The sequence below is a fragment of the Octopus sinensis genome, linkage group LG7, assembly GCF_006345805.1.
Source record: "Octopus sinensis linkage group LG7, ASM634580v1, whole genome shotgun sequence".
NCBI lineage: Eukaryota > Metazoa > Mollusca > Cephalopoda > Octopoda > Octopodidae > Octopus > Octopus sinensis.
Genome location: NC_043003.1, coordinates 108,309,416 through 108,335,780, shown reverse-complemented (window position 1 = coordinate 108,335,780; position 26,365 = coordinate 108,309,416). Strand labels below are relative to the sequence as shown.

At 35.7% G+C, this 26,365-nt stretch overlaps 1 protein-coding gene across 2 annotated transcripts in view; it reads right to left on the bottom strand.

Annotated features, from left to right (window-relative positions):
• Positions 1–26,365, bottom strand: part of LOC115213832 — a 78,465-nt gene that overhangs the window by 19,379 nt on the left and 32,721 nt on the right. For both annotated transcript variants that reach the window (XM_029782731.2, XM_036505092.1), the window contains exons 2-4: positions 26,150–26,248; positions 4,853–4,874; positions 327–410 (exon numbers count right to left, since the gene is read on the bottom strand). In XM_029782731.2, coding sequence (XP_029638591.1) covers positions 327–410; positions 4,853–4,874; positions 26,150–26,230 — 187 coding nt within the window. In that variant the 5' untranslated portion in view covers positions 26,231–26,248. The remainder of the gene's footprint in view (positions 1–326; positions 411–4,852; positions 4,875–26,149; positions 26,249–26,365) is intronic.

The window sequence follows — 26,365 nt, the reverse complement described above, 5'->3', positions numbered from 1 at the left end:
AAATAAGTATCTGGTGTCTGTTGGAGTCTATTCAGTTATGTCCTCACTGTATACATTTTTTACGATTTTGCGACAAGGTAATATAGGGTACAGAGTTATACAAGTTATGTCTGTTGGTACTATGATTAGACTCACCGTAGAGCCACCGAGTTAACATGGGGTACAGTGTAATTTAAAATATCTCTATTACGCAACAGAAGATACAGAGTAATGTAGGATATATCTCACTGTACGATAGATGGACGCACCGTGAAACAGTCAAGGTGACATAGAGTGGAGAGTAATATAGGATATGTCTGCTGGTGCAATAGAAAAACAAAAATTACCGTAGAGCCACCAGCCGGTGGGTGGGCCAGTTGATTGTTGTCTGAATGGAGCTGTTCGCTTCATTGTTTTAATTCCGAGTGGTTCTGAAAGACACGGAAAGGAAAAGACACGATTAAAAAAAATAATATTTTAAATAAAATATAAGACGAGCGATCTGACAGAATCGTTATCAGGCTGGGAAAAATGCTTAGTGCGGCACTTCATCCATGTTTGCGTTCTGCGGGGTCGATAATTTAAGTAGCAGTTGAGCACTGGGCCCAATGTAATCGACTTACGTCTTCCCTCGAAATTTCTAGCCTTGTGCCCAAATCTGAAAACAATATTTTGTGCGAGTGGTGTATAGTGGTATTAAGTTTCTGATTAACTATACACACACACACACACACCACACACACACACACACATATATATATATATATATATATATATACTAGCAGAGGCACCCGGCGTTGCCCAAGAATAAAATTGTTCCTTATATATTGGAAAAAAAAAGAAGCAAAATATGTTGTATAGAAATACACTACATCATATGCCCTCGGACATATGGTGTAGTGGTTAAGAGTGCGGGCTATTAACCCCAAGATTCCGAGTTCGATTCCAGGCAGTGACCTTAATAATAACGATAATAATAATAATAATAATAATAGCCACATCAAAATATACCTTAGGAATGAGAACCCAGGTTCAAAATTTCCCCAATTAATTCTTGTACTCCAAAACGGGTAGAGTCAAATAGGCTTCCGCAAAATTTCCGTCTTCCCGATTTTCTTCATAAAGCATTGGGTTCAAGCCAAGTCTTTGGTAGAAGGTTCCCCGTATTAGATTCGAATACAGAATTACGTGCGGAAGAATCAACAGAATAATTCTTCAGTGTAGTCCACCTGGTCATTATAACAGCGACGTGTTGAACTGATATCATAACGAATAATACTTTTGGTTAACGTGTAAGAATGACTTAATAAGTAAATATAATTTCACCGATGGTTTATTGAGCTGATCAAGAATGTCAATAGGTTGCAGTTTACGAAAGTCTTCGACACTTCTATTGATCAAGTTATCAAAATCAAGTAATAAGAGAGAGAGAGAGGGAAAGAGAGGGAGAGAGAGAGGGCAGAATGACTTGTTGATGGAACAGACAGGTAGATAGAAAGGGAGAGAGAAAGAGAGAGAGAGAGAGAAAGAGAGGAGAAAGAAGAAGAGAGAGGGCATAAGAGAAAAAGAAGGAAGGAGAGAAGATAGAGAGGAAAATAGAGAGAGAGGAAGATAGAGAGAGGGAGGAAGATAGAGAGAGAGAGGAAGAGAGAGAGGACGAGAGAGATGAAGAGGGAGAGAGAGGGAGAAAGAGAGGGAGAGAGAGAATGTTTGTGTGAGTGATAGAAAGAAATGACGTCACGATGGAACATGGAACGAAATAGAATGTGATGAGTTGTTTGACAATCAACTTTCACAGACATTATATTCATAGCCTTCTGTGTTCGGATCCTACGGGAACGGACTTCAACTTTCATCTTCCTGGGGTACATAAATTTACAATAACGAAATCAAATCTTCTAAAACGCGAATGGATATAAGATTTATCTCACATAAAATAAACGCTTTGTAACTATTTAGGACCTTGAAATATCACTGAAGACTATCTTGTGTCGCAGCAGGGGTTCCGTTGAAGATACACAGAAATGTCTTCAACAGATCTATGGAAATGTCAGCGTCGGACTGCAAGCTAACGAAATAATTATCCTGTTGTTGCTGAAGTTTAGTTCTAGGTCACAACTGCCCGAATAGACGTATGATGTAAGGCGTTCAAGACATGACCATCCCACCTATGTCTTACACAGTGTATCTAGGACTAACTTATCTAATGTATTCTCTGCTCCTTTACACTCTGAACTTAAGTCATGCCCAGATCAGTTTTACTTCTTATCTTTTCAGGGTCGATAAAAGAAAGCGCCAATCATTTACTGCCAGAACATAGCTTGACAGTAGAATGGAATTTGTGGAAGACCTGGCAGCTATTTTTTCTAGCAAGTCAACTAACATATATATATATATATATATATATATATATATATATATATATATATAAATATATATATATATATGTCCAGAATCACGCCGGGCGCGGAGGAGGAGAGAAAATAGCAATTCAGTGAAGGAGAAGTAGTAGCCCTGACTGAGAGGGAGGGAGAGAAAGTAATAATAATGAGAGAAAGGAAGGGGTGATAGATGAATAATGAAGGAAGGAGTGAAAAATAAATCAGCGTTTCAACTCTTTGTGAGAGTAAATGTGTGTATGTGTGTGCGAGGGAAGGATGTGAATGTTCGAATCTGTGATTATTATGCACCGTATTTTGTAGCTTATTTATATATAAAACAATACAATTAACCGTCATTATTAACGGCACGTGGTCAGTTAGTAGAACATAAAGCGTCGATCTTTTGGTTTGAAGTATGATATTCTGTAGATTCAATTCGCCGTATTTCTAATAACTGTGTATTTATTTTGAAGATGCATATTACTTTCTATCTTAAAATAAAGAAGAGTCATTGTGATGTAAATGAATTCCGCAAAGCTATTAACGGCGTAAATGTAGGGACCTGGTGTTGCAAACTGAAATCAAAACGGCAAAAAGGGGTATCGATTCACAAGGAACGAGTCATTTTATGGTGATAACCATCCACTGTTATTGATGATATTAGCACAATAAAAACAGTAAAAAAAGCGAAGGATAACATGAATATGCATATATATATATATATGAGAGAAAGAGAGAGAGAGAGAGAGAGAGAGAGAGAGAGAGAGTGAGCGAGTGAGTAAGAGAGAGGTGGAAAAAAGAGGTGAGAGAGAGGTGGGAGAGAGAGAAAAGAGAGAAAGATTTTCTTGCACATGCGAGGGGGTGCTAAAAATTCCTGGCTTTAAGAATGTCGCGAGAGGCCTGGATGGAGGTCTAAACTTACGAGTTATATTACGGGGTCTTCGAAAAACTGAAGGACCGCTGCAATAAGTATGTGAATCTGAAAGGGAAATATGTATTTTGTATTACCGAAAACCAGAAAGTTTTCAGTATAAAGCATTCACACATACACAAGCCGTATTCTATAATTGAAATCACAAGGAACATTTTTGCTTAGTATTACCATATGTGTATACTCCATAAACCATATTTTCTAATTACAAGAAATGCAAAATTGAATATAAACTATAACATGGAGTCGTTCATACAGAAAATAACAACTTTGTTGGGTTTGGGGAGGGTCATTCTCTTTTGGTGCCTTATAATTTAAAACACTCACTGGTAACATTTCCACTCATTTCCTTCTGTATTTTTCTAAACTTTTCGTTGCGTCTTGCAACCTTTTCAATAGTTTTGACAGTCAAAACTATTGAAAAGGTTGCAAGACGCAACGAAAAGTTTAGAAAAATACAGAAGGAAGTGAGTGGAAATGTTACCAGTGAGTGTTTTAAATTACAAGGCATCAAAAGAGAATGACTCTCCCCAAACACAACAGAATATGCTTCAACACACGAACTCAAATAAAGAATCTTGCAAACCAAATCCCAAAACGAAACAATTTACTTGTTCTAAGTTCATTATTACAAGTATTTACTTTCCTTTTTCTTTTATTATTCAATTATTTCAACTTTTAATGCTTACGACACTCGTTAGAAATCTTTTACCGGCAGTTACATAAAAATGCACCTGCTAGTGCATTAAAGGTGAGTTTGAAAATTAGAAATTATAAACGAAGCAATTAGACATAGATATTCACAGGTAGTCTAGAATCTACAACTGAAAAAAATAATTTCTCCTTAACATTATTGAATTTTGATGCGCAATTTACATGGACTTGAAAAATGTATAAAAATAAACAACTAACAAACTAACATTCGGATCTTATGTTTATAAGGTTACCAATCGATGCCAGTCGGCCACCCAACGATTGCTCATTGTTATCACAAATCTTCCACGACATCAGCGCAGGTCTTTTCTTAGGGTCATAAATATCCTTTATTGGTAGCCAACGCCAAAATTTCATCAAGTTATTTATTTTTAGTTGGTTTTGTTTAATAAAAATGTATTCAGTATGAATTTCGGTATACACAACTAAAGCAATAACAGCATCATCATCAAAAGAAACAACTATAAAGAATTTATATACTTTTGTCAAATACACAGACGATAATTTGTTAACCTAGACGAAATCACTTTGGAAATATCATAGTCTGTCAGATAATATATCATTAGTTTATATTTGTTCAGATTGTATACACAGTACTTACCTCCTTGTATCTTTGTTTAAATAATTGAGAAAAATAGGTATAAGTTTGATCTATCCACTGACGATGTATCTCTCTTTTGTTTTACTTTTACAAATCCTCTGCTGACCATCAGTTTGAAGAGATTTTATAGCTCACAGAGAGACATTTATTAGAATAATTTACCATCAATCAACATGATTTTATCTAAGTTCGTTAAGTTAGTCTTTACATAAAACATAAAAGAGTCATCAAGATTAAAGAACTTACCTCTTATACGGATTTTCAATGCCTGGTGTTGAAAGATAGACAAAAAGAAATACAATAGTTTAAGTGATTCATAAAAGAAAGGAAGAAAGAAAAAACAAACTAAAAGAAACATACAAACAAAAAACAAAGGCATCAATACTTTTCTTTTGATCACAGCAATTGTATTGTTATTTCAGAAGTGGAAATAATTACTGTGTTGTATAGGCGTTTAACGCAAAAGTAACGATAGGCTAACCTAAGGAGACTCAAAGTTCGTAGTATACTTTCAATTCTTGGCTGCAGCTAATTCACCTAATTTACACTGCTAAAGCAAATTAGGCATGACTCTGGCTCTGACTCTCCGTCGGTTACGACGAGTGTTCAAGTTGATACTATCAACAGAACAACCTGCTTGTAAGATTAACGCGCAGTTGGACTGAGTACCCCACAGACACACAAATCCTTAACGTAATTCTTAAGGAGATTCAGCGCGACAAAGAGTGTGACATGGCTGACCCTTTGAATTACAAGTACAACTCATTCTGGCCAACTGAGTGGACTGGTGCAGCGTGAAATAAAGTATCTTGCTCAAGGAATCGAACTCACGACATTACGATAGTGAACCGGATAATCTAACCATGAAGCTATGCGCCATCACACTTAGGCACACCATTCCCTAATTCTGACTCACTCTGATTTCGATTTCCGGTAGTAGCAATTTCAGTTACATTATACTGTACAACAAATTTCAGATTTAAGGAATAATATAGTTCTCATGTACATTTCATTATGAAGTTGATTTGTGCTAAATTCGAATTTTATAACAAAAATTTCCCATCACGCCATATTTTCTAGTAAATTACTGACTTAATAACTATGCAATTTATACCAATTTCCACGGTACTATAAATTTATTTTTCTCCCAAAGTCAGATTAAATATGTCCATTGTAATTAATTCATAAATATGTAATGAATCGGTATGTTTGTTAGCATTATATAATATGTTAACCTACATTTTAGTACTTACTTCTTTGTTTATAAGACGTCTCAGGTGTGTCACGTTTCAGGTTCCAGCAGAAGTCAACCAGCATAGCTGGGTTACATTTTCCCTTATACCTGTTTTCCATTGAAGCTATATCTTGATGGAAACGCTCTCCATGTTCATCACGAACATCTCCTGCATTCTCTAGGAAGAAGGACTGATGAGAATAAAGAAAGTGTATCTTCAGTGACATATTGCATCCGAGATCTTGATAGCACCTGATTAGGCTCTCCACTATACTCTCTCGCTGAGCCACTTGGTGCTTTCCCAGAAGTCCTTTGCATACATATTTGAATGCATGCCAGACCACTAAGTCAGTTTCATCCATTGTCACCTTGAAGTCAGTCCTCATCAGCTATAAGTTGACGACTCTGAGGGCCTACGAATATACCCTCTTTAATCTTGGCATCACTTATTTTAGGGAAGACCGTCTTGACGTACTGGAAACATGGCTTGTTATGTTGCAGTGCTTTGGTAAATTGCTTCATTAGGCTTAGTCTTATATGAAGTGGTGGCAAAATGATTTTCTCCTTCTTAACAAGTGGCTCGTGACTTACATTATGGCATCCAGGCAACATAGTTTCCTGAGGTGACCATTCTGAACGTACATAAGGTTCTCACCTGGCACTACTGTCCCACTTACAAAGGAAGCACATAAACTTGGTGTATCCAGTTTGCAGCCAATTAAGTAGGTCTACTACTTTCAAGTCCGCATAAATCAGCCACTCTTGTTCCTTGTAACTTATGCGGTCTAGAATAAAAGCAAGGTCCTCATATGTCTCTCTTCAAATGACTGATTGAGCAATTGGAACTGAAGGCATGGTGTTCCCAATGTGCAACAGATCCGCTTTTATGCCGTAAAGGGATGCATCTATGAGCAAACTCCACTCATTTGGTTCATAGGTCAGCTCAAGGGCATTGAATAAGTCTCTGATACAATTACAAAAAGTCAAGTTGTTTTTCAAAGTGAAGAATTGCTGTAGATTTGCAGAACACTTCCTAAATATTGTAATTCTAGCATCTTTATCCAACAGGTTCCATTGTTGCAGAGGTGAGGCAGGAACTTCACTCTGTTGCTTAGTAAGTGTTAGATCATGAACTAAATCATTGAGTTCAGGTTGGGTGATAAGGTGTGGTTTCTCGTCAGATTTACCACGGATTTGGACCCATATAACTATAAAAATATTAATTGTACCTTTATAATTTTTGTAGGTTAGGTTGATAAATACCTTAGGAACACTCCGTTCGTAACTTTTAGTGCTGTCAGTTTCAGCTCAATCCTGTTTGCACTCAATTCGTACGGAACCATGGTTACAGAAGGAAAAAGATGTTATATTCGTGATCTACACACAAAATACCCCTAATAAAGGTTATTCTTGTTTTTTTTTATTGTTATACGGTGTTATTAATTCTTTCTACAAATGGTACAAAGCGCGAAATGTTTTTCTGGTGGTGGTGGTGGGGGGGCTAGATGATTACATTAAACCTAATGTTCAACTGCTACATATTTTATTGACCCCAAAAGGATGAAAGGCAAAGTCGACCTCGGCGGAATTTGAACTCAGAACGTAAAGCCGGAAGAATGCCGCTAAGTATTTTGTCCGGTGTACAAATGATTCTGTCAGCTCGCCGCTTTTTAAACTCCCTTTTCTGCTACAGGCACAAGGCTTGAATTTTTCGCCGTCTTTTTTAAACTACAATAATAATCCTTTCTACTATAGGCATAAGGCCAGAAATTTTGGGGGCGGGGACTAGTCGATTATATCGACCCCAGTGTTTCACTGGTGCTTAATTTATCGATCTCGAAATGATGAAAGGCGAAGTCGACCTCGGCGGAATTTGAACTCAGAACATAAAGACAGACGAAATACAGCTAAGCATTTCACCCGCCTTGCTAACGATTCTGCTAGCTAGCCGCCTTTTTAACAACATTAATAATGCCAATGAAGAAACCCCTGTGTCGTCGCTCAATTTGCTTGAAGCATCAGTCAGGTCTTCCTCAAACTGCTTCCTAAAAGCTTAAAAAAAATATCAAAGGGTGTATTTATAATGTAGTCCTAGATTCACTAGAACAAATCGAATGGTCACGGCTGGAAAACATTTGATTTTAAAGTCTCTTCCATCAGATCCAACTTAGGGCTACACAACAACAACAGCTACATTATTACTAATGCCTTTGTGAGAGTCATGATCATCATACTGATTTCATAATTCTTCTTCTATAAATTACAGACCTCACGTCGATGTAAAGAAAGGAATTCTGTTTTTGAAATCTAGGAAGTCAAAAATGTTCATGTCCTGCGTACTGATTGCTTTATTTCACATATCACAACCAGATGGGCTTTTGAATTTAAAAAATTCACAAAAATTATGAATAAACAAAAATCAAAGCAGAATATTTTATTTTGACAACATTTTAGAGTCGTTTTGAAACGATACTTCAGCAGCCATGTTAATTGTATCTTCCGTGTAGAAAAAAATTATTATGTAAAGAGATGTGAAATACTTGTAAACTTCATAAGAGATGACTAAAATATCAGTTTAAAACTACTGCTAATTTTATTTTCATATTTTTGTTCATTTTTTCATAGAGCTAACATCACAGCACAGCTAGGCTGTGAATAACTTTCATTTTTATTAAAAGAAAATGTTTGTTCTGCAAAAAGAAAAAAAGATAAAATTACCCAACTTAATAGCAAATAGAAACACTGTATAATACCATATTTGATTATTGTCGAAAAATGCAAACATCATTTCCCCAAATACAGATAGAGTAGAGTATCAAAAATGTAACACAGCGAGTTGAAAAATTTTCAGTCAACTGAGATTATCTATGCAATTAGAAGATAAAAATTCCTCTTAGAATCGCTTATAAAACTAGAAAAAGCTAACAACAAAAAACAAAAACAAAAGACAAGCAAACGAAACAACTCTAAGATCACGCTAGCGAAACTTTTCCAAATTAATAATGATGCAGATGAGAGTGAAGGTTGTCTTTAAAGCTATCAACATATTTTGGCCTACTACACCTTCCCAGCAAAGCATATTTTACTCGGTTTGGCAAAGTTATATATATATATATATATATATATATATATATATATATTTATATATTAAAAAAGGAGATGTGGAACACGAGTTGTGATATATAAAAAAAAAGGAAATGAAGAAAATGCTGACAAAATAATTTAAGTAAGGGAGAGTGTATTTAATTAGGTGAAAGTTCTTTACCGGTTGCGCATTTGTTATGCTTATCAAAAGATATATTTTTAAGAGAGATAGAGTTCCTTTCTGATAGATTTTTTTCTTAAGAGAAAAAAATCTATCAGAAAGGAACTCTATCTCTCTTAAAAATATATCTTTTGATAAGCATAACAAATGCGCAACCGGTAAAGAACTTTCACCTAATTAAATACACTCTCCCTTACTTAAATTATTTTGTCAGTATTTTCTTCATTTCCTTTATATATATATATATATATATATATATATATATATATATATATATATATATATATATATATATATATATATATATATATATATAGGGAGAGTTTACGAAAAAAACAAAAGACGAAGACAGGTGGTGTACAAAACAAACAGATGTATTAGTATAACGCTCAGGAATAGAAAAAGTCTTTTATGTTTCGAGCCTACGATCTTCTACGGAAAGGGACAGAAAAAACAAGGAGAGAAACAAGGAGAGAAAAAAATGTGTGTAGGAGCTAACGGTCTATCATGGTGATATATATATATATTTATATATCATGTATGTATGCATGCGTATGCACATACATGTGTATATATGTACTTATATATGTGCGTCTATATATATGTGTCTGTGTCTGTCTGTGTATGTGTTTACACACACGCACACACATATATATATATACATGTATGTATATATGTGTATGTATAAAGCTAAAGTAGTGTCACTGTTTATGAATATCAAAGTAAACTATATGAATAACTGAAGAAAATGTCTTCAAGAAATCATCCAGTATACTGAAGACATACAGTAGGATCTTCCATATGTAAACTATAATGAAAGGAGAGACTTCGATCAGGTAATGCCAGCCATACATTTAGTAGACAAAATTTCCTTCTTAGAGACGGGACAAAAATTTAGCCTGAATTTTTTTAGAGAATTAAAATAGTGCAGAAGCGGGTGAATCTTGTTTTGAAAGTCAACTAATGGAAGATACAGCCTTGTTTTGATTTAATTAGCACTCTTCAGTGATGCATGTTCTTCCCGGCAAGCCTTAGAAGTGATCAGTGTATGTATGAAGGAGTAGAAAGAATGTAAAAGTGCGGATAATGAAAATCCGTTTCAAATTTTGGCACAAACCCAGCAAGTTCTCGTGGGGGTGTAAATCGATTACATTGGCCCAAGTGCTCAACTGGTACTTATTTTATCGACTTCAAGGGGATGAAAGGCAAAGTCGTCCTTGGCGGAATTTGAACTCAGAACGTTAGGACAGACGAAATGCCGCTAAGCATTTTGCCCGACGCGCTAACAATTCTGCCACCTCGTCGCCTTAACTGATTATGAATATCAACACAAAATTTCACGGTGGGTGAACACTTCATAACAATAAGCAAACTGAAAAACAGCAGAGTGTCAAGGACACTAAAAGGAAAGGGGAGGGTAATGAGTTTTGTTCCTTGGTGTTCAGATCCTAGCAACATCTGTCTCCCTAATACCATTGTATTTTGAATACGTTCTCTTATTCATTGTTGGCAGAGTCTTGCACATGTAATATAATGAGTTGGAAGAACTTCGTTTATCTGAGATAATCCACAGTAAACCCCTTCTATGAATGTTTCGAATCTAAAAAGCAACAAGCAAAGGGAAAATAAAAGGAAATAATGAGTTTTGTTTCTTGCTGTTCAGATCTTTATTACTACATTATTCCGCCATGAAACCGTTCTATTTTTCTTATAGTCTCTCATTTCTTTTTCATATTTAATAGCAACTCATACATGCAAGGTGAAAAACTTCCATTATCTGAGATAATCCGAGGAAAAGCCTCATCTAGGAATGTTTCGAATCTAAAAATTAAAAAAACAAAGAACAAGGGAAATAACTCCAATAAGGTCGCGTTAAAATAGTCGGGCAACAAGGAGAGTTCAGCTTGAAGTGGATCTGTGGTAAGAAAATTGCTTTTCAACCACATGCTTCCGGGTTCAGTCCCACTGCGTGGCACCTAGGGTAGGTGTCTACTGTAGCCCCGGGCCGACCAAAGCCTTGTAAGTGGATTAGGAAAATGGAAAGAGAACGTAGCTGAACAAATATTACAAGTTATTTTGTCCGATGCGCCAAGGATTCTATCAGTCAACCGCTCTGCGAAATTTGGAGGAAGAGGTTAGCCGATTAAGCAGACCAGAGTTCTCGGCCGATTCTTTAATTTAACGACTTTAAAAAAAATGAAAGGCAAATTTGAACTCGGTTAGGTTTTGAATTGGAAGGTAAAGAGTCTCTAAAGAAATATTGATTTCAAATTTTGGTAGATGGCCAGTAATTTCAAATGGTACTTATCTTATCGATCCCGAAAGGATGACAGGCGTAGTCAACCGTGGCGAAATTTGAACTCAGAACATAAAGACACGAAATACCGCTAAGCATTTTGCTCGGTGTGTTAACGATTCTGCCTGCTCAGCGTCTTGTATTGATTTCTAATACTGATTTCAAATTTTGGTATAAGGTCTGTAGTTTCTGGGGTGGGAGTAAGTCGATTACATCGACTCCAGTGCTCAACTAGTACTAAAGACAGACGAAATGCCGCATGTTGCTCGGTATGCTAGCAGTTCTGCCGGTTCACCACCTAAGAGTCGAAAGAAATATTATAAGGTATTTTATTTGGTTCCGCCATTCCATCGACTCAGCAGAGCAACAACATCAAAAATAACAAAAAAAAACCCACAAAAAAATGATAATTTGAAACTGAAACGTAATCGTAGTTACAGCTTGTTGAGAAAAGTTTATTTCTTACTTAACTGTACTCGCCATAAAACATTCAGTTCTGCTACAGAGATTGTTGTAAATGTTTGATTGTTGATCTTATAATGCTGACGAGGCACTATTCAGGCAGAGCTACTCGCCAAATAGATTTTGTAAGTTAAACGTTAGTAGCATACAAACATGGATGGCAATCAAACATCATGCATCGCTCAACAAAAATGATTGCCGTTCTAGAGTTTATCAGTTAATGGCATTGCAATAACCATGATTTAGGTATCACGATATCCCATAAGCCAAAGAATAACTGCTTGAATATGATACAAATCATGTCAGAGTAACAAATTTCAGCACATATCTGTCAATATAGATAAATCTCTTCATGTCATTAAATCCACAGAATACAACATTTTTAGCGACTTAATTGGGTTTGTTTTCTTCGAAAGTTTTGGTGAACTTTGTATAAATATAAATAAAAATATATAACCACATCGTTCCATTTTATGGTCAAATTCTACTCCCCCTCTCTCTCTCTCTCTCTTTCTCTCACATTTTTCCATAGAAAAGAACAATTAGTTCCCATTCTAAATATGACTATTTTTTAATTTGATTTTATACTATTTAATTCTTGCCTACAACTGTCAATAGAGTTATTGGTATTTCTAGACGTACAGTGAATTTGACAATGAATAAGTGTTTTAACAAACTATTCATTACAGTCAGTGACATGGTCAATAATAAAACAAATAACAATCTTATCGATTTCTCTTACTTGGCCACTCGAAAGACAGCAATCTGTGTTCATAAAAACTAGACATACAACATCACACACACAAGCATATATGTACTACACACAGTCACACGCTCTATTTCTAGCATTCAAATTACTTTGAAATCCCATCCTACTATCTTGAAGGGAAAACAATTATGTATATATATATATATATATATATATATATATATATATATATATATATATATATATATATATATATATATATATGTATATATGTATATATTAGAGAGAATGAGATAACAAATCCAAGGGTGTGAGGAGTTTATAATGAAATATTCTTACAGCTGTTTCTGGAATATTATAGGTATTCTTTCATCAGAGACTGTGTGAGAAAATAATTGAGTTCGAATTATTGTGGACAAGACAGGGAATATGGATGGAAATAAGAGAATGAAAGTAGAAATAAGATATATAAAGATATTGTAGTTGCAGTTCCATTATTCGAGGAAAATGGTGTATAGAAGTGGTAAAAAAGTTTCCTGTATATAGTATGTAAGTTCCAATATCATTTCATGTTTAGTCATTTCAAAGTATGGAACCGTGGAATTAGTGTTGCTCGTTCGAAAGGGTTTTGCGGTGTGAATGAAAATTTGAGAATGTATTTGTAGTATTTGTAGATAGATGGAGGGAGGAGAGATGTGTATGATTAGAAAGAGGAGATAGGTCAAATTTAAAACAGGAAGAGAAAATGAGAGAAAGAAAGAGGGAAAAAGAAAAATAAAGGGAGAGAGAAAAACAGTGAAAATGTGAAGAAAGGGTGAAAGAAGTGAAAAGGGAGTGGTAGTTGGTGGTCAAGATAATGTGATGGGAGGATGGGAGAGGTGTGGACGAGGGATAGGAAGAGATGAGAAGGTAAGGAGTAAAAAAATGTGAGACATGTGAGTAGGGGTGATATGACAAAGCTGCATTAAAGGATGGGTGGAGAAAAGGCAGAGAAAAGGTATGAGTGGGGTGATACCGAAGTGAGTAGTAGTTTGGGTAGTAAAATTTGAAGTAGAGGGCAGAATACAAGGATGTCAAATTACTATAGATAGACGTATGTGATAGGTTAGTGATAGGTAGGAATAAAAGAGGAGGAATGAAGGTATAACGGCATACGCATGCATGCACACACATACTTTTAACTTTGATAACTTTCATAGGTTTCGGCCAGTTTAGGCTCAGGCCATGTCTAACTGAATAGCACCACCTGTTGAAGTCTTTTAGTCATATATGGGGCACCATAGCCCATTCTAGCAAAGAGTTATTATTGTTGGAGACATATCCGGGTGTAGGAGGTTGGTGCGGGATTTTGAAGAAATTTGTCCAGTGAACATTTGAATTTTATGGGATCCACTTCCGTTTTGACGTATCTTGTTATGGAATTAAAGAGAGCTCAACCGGTTGAGGTAAAGTAATTGTAATGTAATGTTGCTATGTGCACCAAGTTCGATTTTGCAGTGGGCGGATAGCACGAGGCCACACACACACATACACACACACACACACACACACATATATATATATAAACACATACATACGCTTATACATACACACGCATATATACACATGCATGCTCACGCGCATCTGTAGATGTATTCATACACGCATGCGCGTGTTATATATACAGGAAGGATATATATATTATATATATACATATATATATATATGTATATACATACTATATATATATATATATATATATATATATATATATATATATATATATATATATATATATATATATATATATATATACAGGCGCAGGAATGGATGTGTGGTAAGTAGCTTGCTTACCCAGAATGCAACACTAGTTGGTCTGGAGCTTCACAGAGAGAAGACGTGAGCTTTGGCTCCGTGAATAGAAAAAAGAACAAAAAGAAAAATGGTCAAAATATTGTGTTCTTATCACCATAACGGTGAACTGAGAATTTTTTGGAAACTTCTTTGGAGTAAAATTCTGTGGCGTTTTTCGCCAAATAACTTGTATATTCTGGTGGGCGTATTTCGATAGAAAAAGTGGGGTTTACCTAACTGGAGTACTATCAAGAAGAGCCCCGACTATAGGATTACCTGTTGGAGTATTATACAAAAGAATTCCCTATCTGTTCTATTTGTGAGGTTTTCTTTGAATTTTTCCTTTCTTCCATTTTTTGTTTCTTTCTAAATTTCGGTTCATTCTTTTTCATTATTTTAATTTCAGTTTCTTTTCCTTCTCTTATTTTGTTTTCCTTCTATTTTTATTCGGTTTTAATTTTTTGGTGGACTGTTTTTATGAACTGCTTTTGAACTGTTTCTTTTGGGACATGGCAAAGAAGAAACTTAAAAAGAAGAACCCTGACTTGGAGTGGGAAATTATCCCGCCCCAGCAGTGGTTAAAAGATATGGAGGAGAAGACGATGGGGGTTAGAGCTTATTCTAAAGTTCTTGATACCATCACCGTCTTCCCAAAACCTATTATAGAAAATGAACTGATAGACTATTTGTCCTCTGTGAAATATATATCCCGCAGTGTCAAGCATGCAACCGTATGGTTGCTGTTTGACATTCCGGAGGAGGATCGCAATTTCGCGAGCCAACCCTCAGAAATCAAGGAAATTTTGTTCCACCCGTCGTACTGCGGGAGGAAATTAATAAGATCCTGAGTATGTGGGTTACCCCCAGGCACCGAGCGGGTTGGATTGAAGATACCATCCGACGGGGACTGGGGAATAGCGGGCCCAGGCTCTTAAATGTAAGGATATTACCCGCGATCGATTGGGAAGGGTCAAAAGCGATTTTGACCCTGTGGACCCCATCAGCCGCAACAGATCTGGTTTTCCAAGATTTTTTTTTAAAAGGGTTGCTGTAGGTATCCGGCGATACTTGAGAGACGTCCCCCCAAGTGTCACTCGTGCCTGCAACAAGGCCACATTAAAAAGAACTGTCCCCAGAACCATGGTAGGGCCCTGGAACAGTTACGGGATTCCACTTCCCCTACCCGGTCAAAAGGAGAGGGGTGGATGTGGTTGAGAAGGCTTAAGGATTAAAAAGGAAGAAGGCGGGCAACAATGGGAAAGGCTTAAAGGATTTGGGGAGGAGTTTCGCATATGGCCGGGCGGCCATTACACGACTTACATGTCCTACATGAGTGAGGCATGAGAAATGGCAGGATACAGGAACTCAAGCGTCATTGAGGATAATGATGGATATATCGATGAGTAGGAGGTGAAAAAGCCTCGTTAGAGGGTTTGAAACCGCATCTTATTGCATTATTTGTAGTGGTTTATAATCTCAATTGTGTGTTTAAAAAAACATGTTAAGTAAGAGGTTTTAGTGCCTCTTTCTTGTGAGGGGTTTGAAACCTCATATTGATTTTTTAAAAAAAGAAAATGTTTTCGAGAAAAATCCAATCGGTGGGTGTTGGGTTTCGTCTCTCATTTATTCATTTTATTTCATTTTCATTCATTAATGTGTTTGTCCAGCCCGCAGCTACTCTGTATACTGCCTTTATGGCAAATAAAATGAACTAAAGTAGCTTGCTTAGAACCACATGGTTCCGGGTTCAGTCCCACTGCTTGGCATCTTGGACAAGTGTCTTCTACTTTAGCCTCGGGCCGATCAAAGCATTGTGAGTGGATTGGTAGACGGAAACTGCAAGAGGCCGTCGTATATATTATATATATATATATATATTATATATATATATATATATATATTATATATATATATATATATATATATATATATATATATATATATATATATATCTATATATATATATATATATTGTTGTGTGTCTGTTTTTGTCACCCAGCATCGCTTGACAACCGATGTTGGTGTGTTTAGTCCTCGTAACTTAGCGGTTCGGCAAAAGAAGTCGATAGAATAAGTACTAGGCTTACAAGGAATAAGTCCTGGGGTTGATTTGTTCGACTAAAGGCGGTGCTCCAGCATGGCCGCAGTCAAATGACTGAAACAAATAAAAGATTATATATATTTTAAACACACACATATATATGCATAAATATAAACATGCATATATATATATATATAGGTAGGAGGAAACTGAAAAGAAGCCCATTGTACGTGTATATATATATATATATATGTGTGTATGTGTGTGTGTGTGTGTGTGTGTGTGTGCGTGGGAGTGTTTGTATGTAGACTGGAATAAAAATGAGAAAGCAAAACATGGTTGCGGGTTCAGTCCCACTGTGTGGCACCTTGGGCAAGTGTCTTCTACTATAGCCTCTGGCCGACCAAAGCCTTGTGAGTGGATCTGGTAGATGGAAACTGAAAGAAGCTCGTCGTATATATGTATATATATATATATATATATATATATTCATACATACATATGTATATAAATGCATAGTTTATTCTTAAAGAAGATTATTATTCACAGTTACTTCGACGTTTTGGCCAGTTACGCCAGAGAAGGGGAGAAGAAAAGATCGATATGTAGCGAAAGAGCGCCACAGCAGTTAGACAAGTAAAGGAAAGAACGCATAAACCTCCAGACTAAGCGAAAATTTTGCCATGATCAGTTATCTCGCCAAGGACTTGTTTTGACGCATTGAGATACAATCTTAGCGCCATCCGTTCAATACAGTGGAGACAAAATGCCGAAAGGGTCAACCATAAAGTTGACATACATGCATACATACATACATACATACATACATGCATACATACATATACTACATACATACATACATGAATACATACATACATATATACATACATACATACATACATACATACATGCATACATACATACATACATACATACATACATACATACATACATACATGCATGCATACATACATACATACATACATGCATACATACATGCATACATACATATATACATACATGCATACATACATACATACATACGTACATACATACATACATACATACATGCATACATACAGTACATGCATACATCATACATACATGCATACATACATATATACATACCTGCATACACTACATACCATACATATACATACATACATACAACATACATGCACATACATACATACATACATACTGCATACATACATACAGCATACATTAATGCATACATACATACATACATACATACATACATAACATACATGCATACATACATACATACATACATACATGCATACATACATACATGCATACATGCATACATACATGCATACATACATATATACATACATGCATACATACATACATACATACATACATACATACATACATACATACATACATACATACATACATAAGAGTGAGAGTCAATTTGATCTTTGAAAGACATTGGGATAATTTGGGGAGTGTTTCGTCATCATTATAACTCGTCAGTAAATCCTAATCCACTTACAGTTAAGAAAATTTTGAACAAGTAAAATCTTTCTGAAAATATTTCACCGATTATGTAAATTAAAATATCGCCGGAATATTTTACAAGAACGCCTTCGGCATCAAGAACAAGTAGTTAAGTGCAGGTTACCATACTTGAAGTGGTGAGCGGAAATTATTTCGCGATGAATTAAAATTATAATTCTAATGAAGAAGAGTCATTAGCATTATTCAATATGAAGATACGTTTGGATATTCATCCGAAAGCGAAAAATAGAAAATGCATCTAGCGCAGTTTATTCATTTATTCCAAGCTGGGAGCTTCACTGCGCTGCTCTGAATTTCCCGTTTACATCATCATCATCATCATCATCATCATCGTCATCATCATCACCACCATCATCATCACCATCGTCGTCGTCGTCGCCGTCGTCGCCGTCGTCGTCGTCGTTGTCGTCGTCGTCATCATCATCATCATCGCCATCATCATCATCGTCGTCATCATCATCATCATCATCATCATCGTCATCATCATCATCATCATCATCGTCATCATCATCATCGTCATCATCATCATCGTCATCATCGTCATCATCATCATCGTCATCAGTAGCAGCAAGACATCATCACCGTAAACACCCACAAGCTGTAGATAGACGTACATGGACGTCAGCAGAATAACTTTTGTTCATCAGAGTCCGATATTAAATTACTGTCAGTGCACAACAATTCAACAGGTAGTTGGTGCTATGACATTATGTCTAATAGAATTAGCCTCAAATATCCTATATGTGTGTATGAGGGCGGGCATATAGGTAAGAAGACGCCGTAGATAAAGATGAAAGAATTAGACATACAAAATCACACACATTCGCATATTTGTAAGAACTAACGAGTAGCCCTTGCGTAACGCAGCCGGCATGTCCTATCGGATCGAGCTTACAACCTTCTCTTCCGGGGAGATGAGTTTACCCTTCAGATGCACTCGCATTCCCCAGTGAGAGGCTTGATGCAAAATAGAAAACAGATCTGGGTTGTTTAAGGAAACTTATCATCTTCTATTAGAATTCTGAACTTCTGGATAATGATGTCTGTTACTTGCTGACCTCTATTCTCTGCAAGATATGCTTTGTCTAGGAGCACAAAACGATCATCGTGGCTGCATTCACATTGTTCTGGGAAGGCTGACATGTCATTTGTTAGTCATTAAATGAAGAAAGCCAAATATCAGAACTTGATTGATGAGGCTTTTGTCAAAAGATTACATGAAGCCTCATTCTCGTTTGAAGTTGGCTGCCGCTGTTTCCCAGTAAGATCAGGGTGCTATTTCGAGCAGAAAACTAGTTTGGAATCCAAACAACTGAAGAAAACCATTAAGTTATGGAAGCTGAGATCAGCTCAAGGTTGCAGTGGTTGACAATAGACTTTAGATGAAGCATTCTATAGGCAAAGGCTTATTCAGTTCTCGTTGCTCCTTTTCAGGAGAAACATAGAGGTTAAGAGGCGAAACGCATGTGAAACAAAGTTCCCTGCTAAAGATACAAAATTGTTCTAGGGAATACAATAGCTTAAGTCACCACCAGAAGAAGAGCCTGCAATTCCTTTAAGAAACTCATGCAGTTTCTGCTAAGGATAAAGTATCTTTCATATCAATTTCGCGTGTCGAAATAACAGAAAAATATCAGTTGTACATTTATTCAGTGAGTGGAAACATAATCAATATGATAGATATCGACTTTCTAAAGGCTCAGCAAAAAATGGAAACAGAATCGGCTGACTCATATCAACATCAACGAATTTCTGAAAAGCCATGAAATGCTGACAACTGGTAATTTGCCTAAGTTTCATTACTGAGAATGCAGTTTGGATTAAATAAAAAGCAAGGATTATTGGAATGGATTTACAAGATACAACTTACATTTGTCAGTAGATTTTATTCATTAACTAGTTTTTCACTGCATCTGATTATATTCTTATAGTGATTTTAAATCTATTTCTCTATCTATCTATCTATCTATCTATCTATCTATCTATCTATCTATCTATCTATCTATCTATCTATCTATCTATCTATCTATCTATCTATTTATTTATCTATCTATCTATTTATCTATCTATCTATCTATCCACCAAAATTCATCCAACCACGTACCTACTACCTACCTACCTACCTACCTACCCAACTACGTACGTACGTACCTACCTACCTGCATACATACATACATACATATGTATATTCATATATATAGACATAAATAAACATAAACATATTTATGTATGAACTTGGTTTACATGCAAACATATACACACTTATATACATACATATATATATATCGTATACATGTATATATACAACCTCTCTCTCTCTTTCTCTCTCTCTCTCTCTCAATATATACATATTCATACATACATACATATATATATATATATATATACATACATATATACATATATAAATCAGTATGTATGTACGTATGTATGCAGGTATAAATCTGTCTTGATTCACCAGAAGCCATAAATGACAGGACAGCACAAATGTAGAGAATTCTTTAATATGTTATAGCTAAAAGGATTCGATTTCTAGTTTTTAGACTTGCTTGTTTCTGATTCATCATCTGGGAAACCCAGCCTGACTTTCCTTTGAATATTCCTTCTTTGAATATTTCTGAGATATGAAATGAACGTTTGAGGGAAACGCTTATACTTATGCTCTTTCGTTTAAGTATCTTTGTGAACGACACATGCGAAAACGGCTGCTTCATGATCACGCTTTTTATTTCCTTTCTGGTTTTCGTAGTAATATCATAAACATCACAAAGGTGGCCGGCTGGCAGAGGTCAGCTTTGCCTTTCATCCTTTCCGGGTAAAAGGCAAAAACAAGTACCAGTTGAGTACTGGGGTCGATTTAATCGACTAACACTCTCTCCAGAAATTGCTGGCCTTGTGCCAAAATTTGAAATCAATATAATGCATATCATAAAGGCAGCGAACAGGTAGAATCGTTAGCACGCTGGGCGAAATGCTTAGCGGCATTTCGCACGTCTTTACGTTCTGAGTTCAAATTCTGCCGAGATTAACTTTGCCTTTCATCCTTTTGAGGTCGATAAAATAAGTACCAGTTTGGTACTGGGTCGATGTAAATGATTTACTCCCTCTCTTTAAATTACTGATCTTGTGCCAAAATTTGAAACCAATATTATAAGCATCATAAACCCCATACAGTCGAAGACAAAATTGCTCTGCTGTTTAAGCAATGTTCCAAAATAATACTTTAAGTAATACTTCTAATTAATACGTTTAATTAATGTTTTCAATAAAGAATGAGTGTGTATGGGATCTTCATTTTGCATGTGCCTGTGCAGACGCATACATATGTACATATGTACACTCATAGACACACATCTATACACTGAATTATATATATTTACGCATACATATATACATACATGTATACTTGTATACATATATTCATATACACATATGCTTTTTGCAAAGCGAGTTTTTTAACCACATACATTCACACATTATACATAGGTATATATTCATTCATATCTTCATTCACCAAGTTGTGAGATGAATGTTATATTTCGAAATAACAGCGAAATACCCCTTACACATATATTTGGTGAATCGAAATCTAGTCAATATGCTAGAGATAAACTTTCTAAAGGCACAAGGGAGAATGGAAACAGTAACGGTTGATAGGTATCGACTTCAGCGTAGTTCTTCAGAACTACTGAAATACTGACAGATTTGTCAATTGATAATCTGCTGAAAGATTGTTTCATCATTGAGAATGTAGCTTGGATTACATAAAAGAACAAAATGGCAGGATTATTGAAATGGATTTACAAGATGCAACTTATATTTGTCAGTTGCTTTTATGCTTTACCTGTAGCTTTTTTTCTGTATCTGATTATGTTCTATATTGGTTTTAACCAATCGATCATTCAATAACTTATTGAATGAATCTATCTATCTATCTATCTATCTATCTATCTATCTATCTATCTATCTATCTATCTATCTATCTATCTATCTATCTATCTATCTATCTATCTATCTATCTATCTATCTATCTATCTATCTATCTATCTATCTATCTATCTGTCTGTCTGTCTGTCTGTCTGCCTATCTCTCTGTCTGTCTGTCTGTCTGTCCGTTCAGTTAATCAGTCTCACACACATTCCCTCTCTCTTGATATATATTGATTTATCTATCCTTCCATCCAAACTGGAAAAAAGTATCAGGGGCATACAGGATGGAAATCAATCCAGGAATAAGCAAAATCCTGGTTAATGGTAGCAATCAAAACACACCAAGCAACATTATGCTGAATGGAGGAAGACTTAACAAAGTGGACACCTTCGAGTACTTAGGATCCACTTTGATCAAGGACGGCCGATCTGGATAAGAAATATCAACAAGACTGAACGTTGTCATGACGAAGCTGCACAACATATGGAAAAGCTATTTTCTTAGGCTTCCAACAAGGCTCAGAGTGTACGATTCCCTGGCGATTTCGATCCTTCTGTATTGGGCGAGAGCTGGACTCTTACAGTTGACACTAAGAGAAGAATCCAGGCATTTGAGCACAGGTGTTTTAGAAGGCTGCTACACATCCCGTACACAGCGCAAAACAAGCAGCTTAGTCAGGCAGCAAATCAAACAGATATGTTGGTAGACATGAACCACTCCTTGCACAGGTAAAAAGACGAAAGCTTGCCTGGTATGGTCAGGTATCCCGCCACAAATCCCTGTCCAAAACCATTGTTTAGGGCACAGTTGAGGGCGGGCGAAAGAAAGGTAGACAGAAAATCCTGGTTTGACAACATCAAGGACTGGACAGGTCACAACACCGCGAGCCTGCTACGCATGACAGAGAACAGAGACCAGTGGCGACGGCTGACTACGAAAGCGCTTAGAGTGACATCCCAACGACTGGATACATTAGTAAAAGGATCTTGATAAGGATCTGTCCGTCCGTCTCTCTGTCTGATTGTCTGTCTGTCTGTCTACTTATGTTTGTATGTATGTATTTTATGTACGCACTGATTTTTTTCATCTATGTATGTAATTATGTTCCAATTAATACGTTACAATTGCGTCGAGATTTTAAAAAAATTGCCTATAGATGCGGTCTTAGAATATGTCAATTTTTCTGTTAATTTACAGGACAGGAATCTTTTCATAATGATGCAGACATACTAGAGAAGGATGAAAACGGAAACAGAAAATAGAATGACACGTGTCTATGTTTTTGTTGCTTTGGAAAATCAATTACGACCCATCACGTATTATTTTTTTGTATTTCTTGCCCATTTAAGTATGTGCATTTGCATAGAAATATAGGAAGCTGATGTTGTATGCATATAGACAGAAGGATTTTTTTCACATATTTATTCTTTATGTAGAAAATGGATCTTGTAACTTAAGACTCTTAGATGTTTGCTGGAAGTTCAAGTAGTTTCTATTTAAAACGTCATAGATGTGTAAAAATAATGATAATATTACGAACATTACAATTGTTGGATCTTTTCGGTTTGAACGGCAGTTTTTCTAGCGGTGTCATATGAAATTGTCACCCATAATTATGGCCCTAGTATCGATCTATTGTATTTCAATCTGTTTTAGGGTTAGGGTTAGGGTTGAGGGGAAGGGTATCTTTTTTTTTTCACAAATGTAAATAAACCCAATCTGTTTGTTAAACGAGGGACATATTCATACGGCACAGAATGTTTTTTACATCAATAGACGTCAGTGATTGGTTGAAATTGCAGAAATTGAAGAAAAAACAACAAATATCTTACAAACTATAGAATTTTCTCAATAAAGCTAAGAGAAAACGATGTTTTATAAACACATTCTACCAGTATACGAAGTTTAACATTTTTTAGTTACCTAGAAATTATGTTAAAAACTGCCGTTCAAGCCGAAAAGATCCCAATTGTTGAATACGTTCATTTTACTTCTCCGTCCACATGACTCACACATACATTAAAACACTTGCGAGTGTATGCACGAGTACATGTGTATAAGTGTATGTCATATTAGGTGGTGTGGGAAAACACAATGACGAACAAGTTTATTCTGTGCTGATATTAACAGCATGGCCTCTTCTTGTGTTCATAAAATATCCAGACTGCAAACTGCTAGTTTTTAATTTCGCTACTTGTTAAAACTTCAATTTTTAATGGTAATAATCCTATTAAATATTATATTAAAATTATCACCAGAGAAAATTAGAAGCTATCAACTGGCAATCGATACACTCACACAGACACACACACACACATATTTGTATATAAATATTTAGGAATGTATGTATACACATACACAGATATATGTATGCATATGTGTGTGTGTGTGTGCGTGCGTGTGTGTGTGTGTGTGTGTGCGCGCGCGTGTACGTGTGTATGTGTGTGTATGTCTGTAAAGAAGAATAAAACACTGAATTAAACGTTCTTTATTTCACTACGATTGTTTCCACACATCACCACATCCGTAGTACATTGGCAAGAGGATAGAATTGACACATTGCGTATTCACAACCATCTAGCAAAGGTGTAAAATGCATCTCTTCTTATGATTATTTTGAATAAGTCCTTCATTAGATCGTACTGTCTTTCAGCAATTTTCAGACAAAATTAAAGCGATAGATAAAACGACAGATAAACCAAAAGTATAAAACGAAATTACATACTCTTACTTTTCTTTCTATAAAATCTACGGAAACTATGGAATTGCGGATGTATTTTCAGTTACCAAATCCAATCACAAGGCTTTGGTTGACCCGAGGCTATAGAAGAAGACACTTGCTGAAGGTTTCACGCAATGGAACTGGGCTAGAAGCCTACGGTTTGGAAGCAAACTTATAACCATATAGCCACGCCTACGACTATATATATATATATATATATATATATATATATATATATATATATATATATGTATGTATGTATGTGTGTGTGTATGTGTGTACATGTATACGTACATACATACACACATACATACATACACACATACATACATGCATGCATACATATGTATGTACCTAACAATATATTTATATTAAAACTTTCGACAATATAAGAGAGAATAGTCAAAGCGACGGATGCGTTGTCGAACGACATTTGAATCCTTTTACATTCTGAGTTCAGTTTCTGTGACGATAAACTTTGCTTCAAATTTACAGGCGCATTAAAGTAACTACCAGTAATATACTATTTATAGATTATATTGACAACATTCCTCTCTTTCGAAATTTTCGGCATGAAGACCATAGAAATTAAGACTACTATTTTCTTATATTTGACCATTAACATTTGACTGACTGCCAAGTTTTTGTGGCTCTTTAAGACAGAAATTTTCCTTTTTATGTAATTCCAGGTAGTTAGTACCCCTCTTGACATTGTTTCACTTTCACACAGCATAATTATGTGCATGTGCATACATACTTCAGTTTCTCTCTTTCATTTAATTAATTTCTTCGCCTTCCTTGTAATTTCAGTCGTTTCTCAGCCTAAATGCATAATTACAATTTGTACAATTTTCATATTTTACTTTCACTTTCGTTCCACTCATTTGAGGTTAACTGTTCATATTTCTCCTCAGTTTCTCTTGTTACTTTCGCCTGAAAGTATTCTCAATAATCAATCTACATTTACTTCAGTAATCCACATTTACTTATGGGTGTCTATTCTCCAAAATTAAATTTAGCATCCTCTTCAACTCCCTTACTGCTGGCGTTCACCTAGCTGATGATTACATCTTATTTTCACGGCGATAATTGGATGGGAAATAAATCGTCATGTGGACACGTTGCCAGTCTATCATCCCAGGGTGCTTTACACGCACGCAGAATTACTGAACTGTATACTAACGAATTACAGTGTGTCTCACGGCTGTTGAGAGAGAAGTGTCTTTGCCATGGATACGCCACAGTTTCGGTAATAGGATAAAACTTTGTTAACTCTCGGCTAGATGATTGTCTAGTAATCTATCAATTCGACTATCATCTATATTCGCACACATCATTTAATATTATTTTCTCTTTTTCTTATGCATTTATGATCTTCTGGCTACATACTCCAGTTTAGGAAATATGTTTATAACATACAGAACTAACTGAAGAATAGAGAATAAAATCAAATCAGTTCATGGGGGTCGTTTGGAAAGCTATTGTGAAATATTTTAAGATACTTACTGAAGACTTCGACGTTGAACAGAAAGCTTCAGGAACAACACACAACCATAGTAATAGTGTCATTAGGAATATATCTTTCATTGCTGCTCGTTAGTTAAACTAAAAATAAATGAAAGAACACGATAACAACTGCTTTAAGAAGTGTTGATTTAATTTGCCGAAGCCATCTAAAATTCAAGATGTTTTTGCTAGCCGAGGATTATGGTATAAAGTAGA